Source organism: Vombatus ursinus, unplaced genomic scaffold (assembly GCF_900497805.2).
Source record: "Vombatus ursinus unplaced genomic scaffold, bare-nosed wombat genome assembly UNPS02014802.1, whole genome shotgun sequence".
NCBI classification, from domain to species: Eukaryota; Metazoa; Chordata; class Mammalia; order Diprotodontia; family Vombatidae; genus Vombatus; species Vombatus ursinus.
The window spans coordinates 19,770,255-19,779,188 of record NW_020954580.1 but is presented as its reverse complement, the minus strand read 5'-3'; the positions used below and the strand labels follow the sequence as shown (position 1 = coordinate 19,779,188).

Sequence of the window (8,934 nt, the reverse complement as noted above, 5' to 3'; positions counted from 1 at the left end):
TTCAACCTGGTTTAGCCCAACTGCTGAGATGGTTTTACTGGGGTATAGCCGATGGGCATGAGCTCCACAAGGTGGATGGATGATCAGCCCTGGAAAGGGCTCAGCAAGCAATCACACCAGAGGCACTAGCCCTGACCACCCCATATACCCCAGGCAAACTGCTCTAAGACATTTGAAAGTTTACCTTTACCTAAGTGTTCAAAGGAGCCTCGAAGGGAGGAATTGATACTTGAGTCGGGCCCTGAAGCAAGGAAAGGCCTTCCAACAATAAAAACAATAATAATAGCTAACATTTATTTAAGGCTTACTACTAATTGTGCTAATTGCGCTAATTGCTTTACAATTATTATCCCATTTGATCCTCACAACAACCCTGGAAGGTAAATACTACCACTATCCCTACTTTAAAGATGAGGAAACTGAGGCAAACTGAGGTTAAGTGACTTGACCAGGGTCACACAACTAGTGTCTGAGACTAGACTTGAACTTAGGTCTTCCTGATTCTAGGCCTGCTCTATCCACTGCACCCCTGATGGAAATGCAGCAATAGCCCCAGAGGACAATGTGAACAGAGGTATGACAATAGAAACAAAAGTATAGGCATTGATAAATCATAACCATTAATGCTACAAAAGACTAGTCTGCAGACCACCTGGAAAATCCTCACAGACCACACTTGGAGAATCTTTGTCTTGGAGGAGCTAAGCATTTCCTGTTAGATTCATTTCTGTGGTGAAAGACAAAACCCAGCCCAAGTTAAGGGCAATTGTAAGCAACAGCTGAGCCAGCTCCTCTGTGGTGGCTCAGGGCGCTCTGTCCTACCGCATTACCATTCTTATACTCGATGCCCTCTGTAGTAGGCTGGCACCCCCTCCAGCTCTCCTTGATGTGGTTGTACCATCTGCCGATCCTTGCGGATGTGACAGTTAAGTGTGCGCACATCTGGAGCCAACAAACTGAGCTCTTTAGTTCCAGGGCTCTAGGCCAGACTGAAAAACAGCAAGTCACCACAAAGGTTCTCCAAGCAATCTTCACCCTATCTCACCCCTCTCAAACATAGTAGTTGGGAAGACAAATCTCCTAATAAGACAACACTAAATGGCAACAAACGAATAACTAACCACATTTTAAAACCTTAGTTTTACTGGATATCACATAGGCAAACTCCTAGTCAAACAGCTCCTGGCAACACAGCCAACTAACTAGGGCTACCTGAACAAAAGATAGGGGCAGCTAGGTGGCACAGTGGATAGAGTGCCAGGCCAGAAGTCAGGAAGACTCATCATCCTGAGTTCAAATCTGGCCCCAGACACTTACTAGCTTTGTGTGACCCTGGACAAGTCACTTAACCCTGTTTGCCTCCGCTTCCCATCTGTACAATGAACTAGAGAAGGAAATGATAAACCACACCACTATCTTTGCCAAGAAAACCCCACATGGGATCACAAAGAGTCAGACATGGCTGAAACATGACTGAACAACAACAAAACAAAAAATAAAGAAGCCAAAGAGAGAGCAATAAGGCCTACTTCATTTTAATTAAAATGTCCTCAAAAAAGCAACAGGTCTGAGGCTTGTGTATTTTTTAAAGGAAATAAAAACATGCCAGCTCCACTTTTCCATCACTATTAATAAGATGAAAGGTATGATGATAAAATAGTCCTCAAGTCAGAAAGACCTGAGTTGTACCTTACACCCCATGAACGTTTCGATCTACTAGCACTGGCTTCCTTCCTGTTAGGTAGACAGGACCAGACCTTCCATCTCCTGACTTTAGGCATTTTTTCTGGCTGCCCCCCACCCCCCCGCCTGGGATTCTTTCCCCTCCACCTCCTGGCTCCCTTGGCTCGCTTCAAGTCCCAACTAAAATCTCACCTCCTACAGGAAGCCTTTCCCGATTCCCCTTAGTTCTAGTGCCTTCCCTGTAGATTACCTCCAAGTGATCCTATCCTGCACGTATCTTATTTGCACATAGTTGTTCTCTTGTTGTCTCCCCTATCAGACCATGAGCTCCTCGAGGGCAGGGACTGTCTTTTGCCTTTCTTTGTATCCCCATGCTTAGCCCAGTGCCTGGCTCATACCAGGCACTTGATAAATGTTTAGTGAGTGACTCACTGGGTTTATGTACAGTATCAGGCATTTACTAGCTCTGTGATACTGGGCAAGTCAACTTCTTGGTGCTCTAGGCAATTCTCTAAGACTTTTAAGTTACCGAGGAATTGCTGACCTGCATTAAAAGAAGTTTCTCAATACCACTACTAGGTCATTAGGGAAAAAGGAAAAGAACCTATATGTTTTACGTGTTTATAACAGCTCTCTTTGTGGTGGCAAATAACTGGGAATTGCAGGGATGCCTATCAACTGGGGAATGGCTGAACAAGTTGTAGTGTATGACTGTGGTGGAATATTACTGTGTTATAAGAAATGATGAGCTCAACGATCTTAGAAAAACAAGAAAAGACTTGTACGAAATAATGAAGAGTGAAATGAGCAGAAGAGAACATTGTATACAGTAACAGCAAGATTGTTTCAAGAATAACTTTACGTCATCTTGACTATCATAAATATCCAAATTAACTATAAAGGACATATGAAAAAGATGCTATCTGCATCCAGAAAAAGAACTGATAAACAGAAGTATGTATAAAATAATTTACATACACACACACACACACACACACACACACACACAACATACCTTTTTGTGTCTAACAGTAGCCATGGGGGGAGGGGGGGAATAGAGGGAAGAAAAAAAGGGGAAAAAAAGAAATTTACATAACTGTTAAAAGGAGTAACAAATCATACATAATAGATTTGCAGTTTCACGTGCAATCATCTTTCTGATTACACTATGTTATGGAAATTCTTGTTTTATTCTATACATTAAAAATAAAATAAATGTGAAAAAAAGTTTATCAGTAATTCCTGACACCAATGAAATTACAGATCTGATATAAAAAATTTAATAGCAAGTAGACGATTTAATAAAGGAGTCCTGCTTCAGACAGCCCCCTCTTAGCATTTCCCCAAATTAATCCTAAATCCACTAGTATGGGACCAAGGCCTGGTAACCCTAAAATAGATGTGTACCATCCCCTCCAATATCTTGTCCCCTTCTCCAGTCATCCATTTCTGAAATCCAAGGGTGAACTACCCTATTCCTTTTAAGTTCATCAATTATCAACATCACGGACACATTTTCTTTTTAATAGAAAGTGGGCTCTTGAATACTTAAATGAGTAAATATTCCCCAGTATAGGAAGACATAATAATAATTATTATTATTATGGTAATAATGATAGCTAGCATTTAGATAGTGCTTTAAAGTTGACAAAGCACTTTACAAATATTATCTCATTTAATCCACACAACATCCCTCCAAGTTAGGTGCTATTATTATCCCCATTATATAGATGAAGAAGCTGAAGATGAAGCAGGAATGTGTTCATAGAGTCCTCTAAAAGGGGTCAAAATTGCCCCCATTAACCTGAGCCCTCCCCACCTCAAATAATTTTGCATGTATTTTGCATTTATTTTGCAAGTGAGTGATATTTCTTCCTAAGAGAACATAAACTCCTTGATTCAGGGCCTGTATTGTTTTGTTTTCGCATCCCTAGCACCTAGTACAAAGTTTAAAAAAAAACTCAAACCTCACTTGTCAAATTTGAATTGTGTTAGATCTAGGCTCTAAAAGACCTGGGTCCAAATTTCAGCTTTGCTATTTACAACCTGTGTGATTTTAGGCAAGTGGCTTGGCTTCTCTGCTGTCCATGGGGGTGGCCTGGTGTAAACACTGGATTCAGAGCTGGGGAAGTCTGGGTTTGAATCTTGGATGAATCTGAGACTTTGGTTCACTCACTTCCTTTCTCTCGGCCTCAGTTGCCCCGTAAAATGAGGGAGGTTAATCTGAAGTGGGATAACATGTAAAGGTAGGGATAAGGGTTTCTTTGCTATGCTGTTGTTCAGTCCTGTCTGACTCTCTATGACCCTATTAGGGGTTTTCTTAGCAGAGATACTGGAGTGGTTTGTCATTTCCTTCTCCTGCTCATTTTACAGATGAGGAAACTGAGGCAAACAGAGTGAAGTGACTTGCCCAGGGTCACACAGCTAATAAGTCTGAGGCCCAATTTGAACTCATATAAGGCTTCCTGATTCCAAGCCTAGTGCTCCTACCACTGTCCCACCAAGCTGCCCTTATTCTTAGTTATAGGGAACTCCCAAATGAAGAAATCTCCTGTATCTATGCAACCTTCTCTTTGACTTCATAGCTTCAGAGATAGCAGCCTAGAGCAGTGACTTGGCCAAGGTCACACAGTCAGTAAGTATCTGAGGAGGGACTGGAATCCAGGTAATTAAAATCATAATCATAACAACAATAAGCAACCCCTGTCTCAAAGCCCATTGGTCTCCACCAGGGAAGAGTCTAATACCAATGGGTTTTGGGGCTAGTGTCACAAATTTAATAATAAATATTATAATTATAATAATAACCCCAGTCCCAAAGCCTCTCTCCACCAAAGACAAGAGTCCCATACCAACTGACTTTGGGATTATGATTACAAATAACAATAGTAATGTGTGTATATATACATATATATATAATGTACATATATGATTACAAATAATAATAGTAATGTATATATACATATATAGTACTTTAAAGGTTACAAAACATTTTATAAATATAAATCTCATCTAATTCTCACAAACACCATGACAGTAGGTGCTAGTATTGTCCCCACTTAGCAGTTGAGGAAACTGTGGCAGACAGAGGTTAAGCGATGGTCCCAATGCTAGAAACTGTCTGAGGCTGGATTTGAATTCGGGTCTTCCTGACTCCAAGCCCGGCGCTCCGTGCCCTGTGGCGCCCCCAAGATGATCTCAGGGTCTTCCTGGCTCCAGAACTGCTCCCTACTCACTACACACGCCTCTCACCCTTTGTGACCTGGGGATTACACAGTACTCAGCCACACCACCCCCACCTCACGCGACTTCCCTGAGGATAACCGAGATTTCGAGCCCACCAGCGGCTCCCTCTCCAGCCCCCCCCCACCCCGGAGGGAGACTTTCGCGCAGACGCGCCGGGAGTAAAGAGTAGAGGCACGCGGGGGGGGGGGGGGGGGGGGGGGGAAGAGAGAAAGGACCGCTCCGGCGCATGCGCACTGCAGGAGGTCGAGGGCAGGAGGGGGAGGGGACCGGGGCTACGGAAGCGAGAGCACCTTCGGCGCGTGCGCGCGCAGGCGCAGACGTCTCTGCCGGAACTCGACTACTTTTATCAAGTGTGTCCCAGGGAGCCGGTCTGCTCCCACGTGTGACTGCAGCGTGCGCGCTTGAGCGTGCTTGCTCGCCCCCTGCCCGCTTTGAGCCTGCTCTTCATCTCGAACGAGGTACTGAACCAATAGGCGGCCCGGGGGCTCCCCGCAGCGATGACCAAGCGCCGATCCCGGCCGGCGCCCCGGGGCCCGGGCACTAAGCCGGGCCGGCCGGCCCCCCGGGGAGGTCTCTCGGGGGCGCTGTCCGGACTCCAGGACGGCGCGGCCGCGCAGCCTCGCCGCGAGGCCGAGCTAAGAAAGCAGCGGCAGGAGGAGCTGCGCGAGAAGCAGCGCGCCGCCCGCGAGAGGCAGAAGGGTCTGCGGCGCAGCCTGGAGGGCCTCCAGCGGGAGGCGCTGCTGCGGCAGCGCGAGCACGAGCAGCGCGAACGCGACCTGCGGGCCCTGGAGCAGCAGCGACACCCGCAGCTGGAGCGTGAGGCATCCAGGAAGGCCTATTACCGCGAATTCCGCAAGGTGGTGGACGCGGCCGACGTGGTCCTGGAGGTGCTGGACGCCCGCGACCCGCAGAGCTGCCGCTGCCCGCAGGTGGAGCAGGCCGTGCTGCAGGCCGGCGGCAGCAAGAAGCTGGTGCTGGTGCTCAACAAGATCGACCTGGTGCCCAAGGAGCTGGTGCAGAAGTGGCTGGCCTACCTGCGCAACGAGTTCCCTACGGTGGCCTTCAAGGCGTCCACGCAGCAGCAGAACCGCCACCTGCAGCAGAGCAAGGTGTCGGCGCGGCAGGCCTCGGCCGAGCTGCTGGGCACCGGGGCCTGCGTCGGTGCCGACTGCCTCATGAAGGTCCTGGGCAACTACTGCCGCAGCCACGACCTGCGCACCGCCATCCGCGTGGGCGTCGTGGGCTTCCCCAACGTGGGCAAGAGCAGCCTCATCAACAGCCTGAAGAGGGCGCGGGCCTGCAGCGTGGGCGCCACGCCGGGCGTCACCAAGTGCCTGCAGGAGGTCCACCTGGACAAGCACGTTACGCTGCTGGACTCCCCGGGCATCGTGCTGGCCGCCCCCTCCTCGGACACCGCCCTCATCCTTCGCAACTGCCTCCGGATTGAGCAGCTGGCCGACCCTGTGGCCCCCGTGGAGGCCATCCTGCGCCGCTGCAGCCCCGAGCAGCTCTCCCAGCACTACGGCATCCCCGCCTTTAGGACCACCACGGAGTTCCTGGTGCTCCTGGCCCGAAGGCTGGGGAGACTGAAGAAGGGAGGAGCCCCTGACCAGGAGAAAGCGGCCAAGGCGGTGCTGACCGACTGGATGAATGGGAAGATTAGCTACTTCACCCACCCGCCTGAGACGCACACGCTGCCCACGCACATCAGCGCCGAAATCGTTTCTGAGATGGGCAAAGCCTTCGACTTTGAGGCCCTGGAGCAGGGCAACATGGAAGCCTTGGCCAGCATGCCGCAGGGGCCACTCAGCGTTGGCCAAAAGCCTTTTAGCCTCACCAGTGAGACAGAAGAAGAGATGCTGGAGGAGGAGGAGGAGGAGGAGTTCTGGGATGCTAGAGAAGACCTGGAGGATTTCATGGATGAGGACAAAGATCCTGAGTTTGGTGACATCACCGTGGAACTGAAAGGCAGCAAGAGCAAGAAGGCAGCAGAGGCTGAGCAGAAGCTACCCCAAGCCCCTAAACTGGAAGAAATCTGGGCCCTCGATCCCCTCCATCAGGGACAGGGCCTGGCTGCAGCCTGCAAGAGGAGAAAAAAGCTGCAGAAGAGGGCAAATAAACTTGCAACAAAGCTGTCTGACAGCCTAGTAGCTGCTTTGGACTTAACTGTTACAGATGCATGAACAGTCTGTCCCACCTGGCCCTACTGGATATGGACAAAATTGAGAAACTAATTTGGACTGAAAACAGCAACACACGACACCCTACACGTTGTAAGCATGAGTGGCTTGCTCAGCCAGGGTGCATGGGACAGGCACTGGCCCCTGGCCATAGCTCACCCCAGAAGGGTGGACTTCGAAGGGCAGACCTAGGCCCTTTAAACACCACTTTAAAAAAAAAATCAGAGCCAGAGTTCAGGCAAGGTCCTGATTGGTGGCAGTGTGTGAGGGGGATTCATGTTGGCTTGGGGATATGGGTTCTGGTCCAGGCCTCTGGAAAAGAGCTAGTAAGTGGGCATAGGGGAGTAAATGGAGAGTTAATTACTCAGGGAAGTAGAGGGAATGTTCTTAAGGGCAGCTGCAAAGTGAAATGAGGTGTGTAGATCTCATTAAATAATTGGATTTCATCAGATGTCCTCGAGTTTTGTGTGCTTATGTCTACTAGATAAATTAAGCCTCAGCTTACTGTAAGTTGGGCCAGGGGTTGAGGGGATCTTAAGTACTATATAAAAGATAGCTGTTATATTTATTATATATATATTGTATAAAAAATCACTATTAGCAAGAGAGCTGAGTTCCACTTCCAGCTTTGTGTCTGTGGGCAAGTCATAAAACTTATGAGCCAAAGTTTTCTCATCTGTAAAATAAAGGTATTGGATTTGATAATTGGTAAGATCCCTTCTTGCCCTAATATTTTATGAGTAGAGATGGATAGGTTAAATAGAGCAAGCATTTATTGCTGTGTGCCAGGTGTTATCCCATGAGACATTGTATATAGTCACAGAAGCTCTAAAAGGAGGGCTGCTATACCTGACTTTTGTTGAGAGCTCCTAGTCCATTTGCCACAAAGATGCTTCATCTCAATCAGGCTGCTTGGTCCCTGAGAACAATCTTGGGTCAGCACTAGAACTCCAGCTGCCATCTCGGCTCCTTCCATCAAATTGCTGTCTTCCACAGCCTTACTCTCTTACTGCTCGGAAGGGGAAAGGGAAGCATCTCTATTTACTCATAAAAGCATAGGTCTAACTTATTCCTCTGTTAAATAAACCCCAGTGGCTCCCTGCTGCCAGTCCGATAAACTCCCATATTTGTTATTTAAAGACCAATACAACTTGGACCCAACCTGCCTTTCCAGCCTTTTTATAACATTACTGCTTTTCCTGAACTCTATAGCCCAATCAAATTGACTTTGCTGTTCCTCACATGTGGCACTGAATCTCCAGTCTCTGTGCCTTTGCATTGGCTGTCCTCTATGCTTAGGACTTAACTGTACTTTGTACTTCTTTGTTTCTTCGAGACTCCACCCAAGCACCATCTTCTACATGAGGATTTTCCTGATTCTTCTTCCTTCCCCTCCCCTCCAAAACTCCTAACACAGCTCTTATGCCCTCCCTCCAAAAATTACCTTGTCCATTATGTGTATTGTCTGTACATGTGTACTGATTTATGTGTTGTCTTTCCCTTAAAATGTTAAGTCCTTTAGATAAGGGGCTTTTATTTTTCATTGTGTCTCCACGTAGGTATCACATCCTCAATTGTGGATGTTCTCTAAGAAAATGTAAATTTTAATCTCTGAAACTTTTTTTGTTTGTTGTTATTTTTTCTCTTAAAGACCAGCCTTAACCCCAAATCACTCTGGCTCTCATTGATTGGCCAACAACAGGTCCCAGACCAAGCCCTACTTGATCATTGTTTGGACCCTTATTGGCTCAGAATGAATGTAAACAACAGTTATTTTTGTTTTGGCCAGAAACTGAGGGTCTTCTTCCAGATCTATTTAAAGAAG

General features: G+C 47.5%; 1 protein-coding gene across 1 annotated transcript; it reads left to right on the top strand.

Moving 5' to 3' along the window:
- Nucleotides 1-5,256: 5,256 nt before the first annotated feature.
- On the top strand, nucleotides 5,257-7,560 carry GNL3L (G protein nucleolar 3 like). The gene has a single exon (XM_027873455.1). It carries the CDS (start codon nucleotides 5,427-5,429, stop codon nucleotides 7,110-7,112), a length of 1,686 nt encoding a protein of 561 aa, XP_027729256.1. The 5' UTR covers nucleotides 5,257-5,426; the 3' UTR covers nucleotides 7,113-7,560.
- The last annotated feature ends 1,374 nt before the right edge of the window (nucleotides 7,561-8,934 follow it).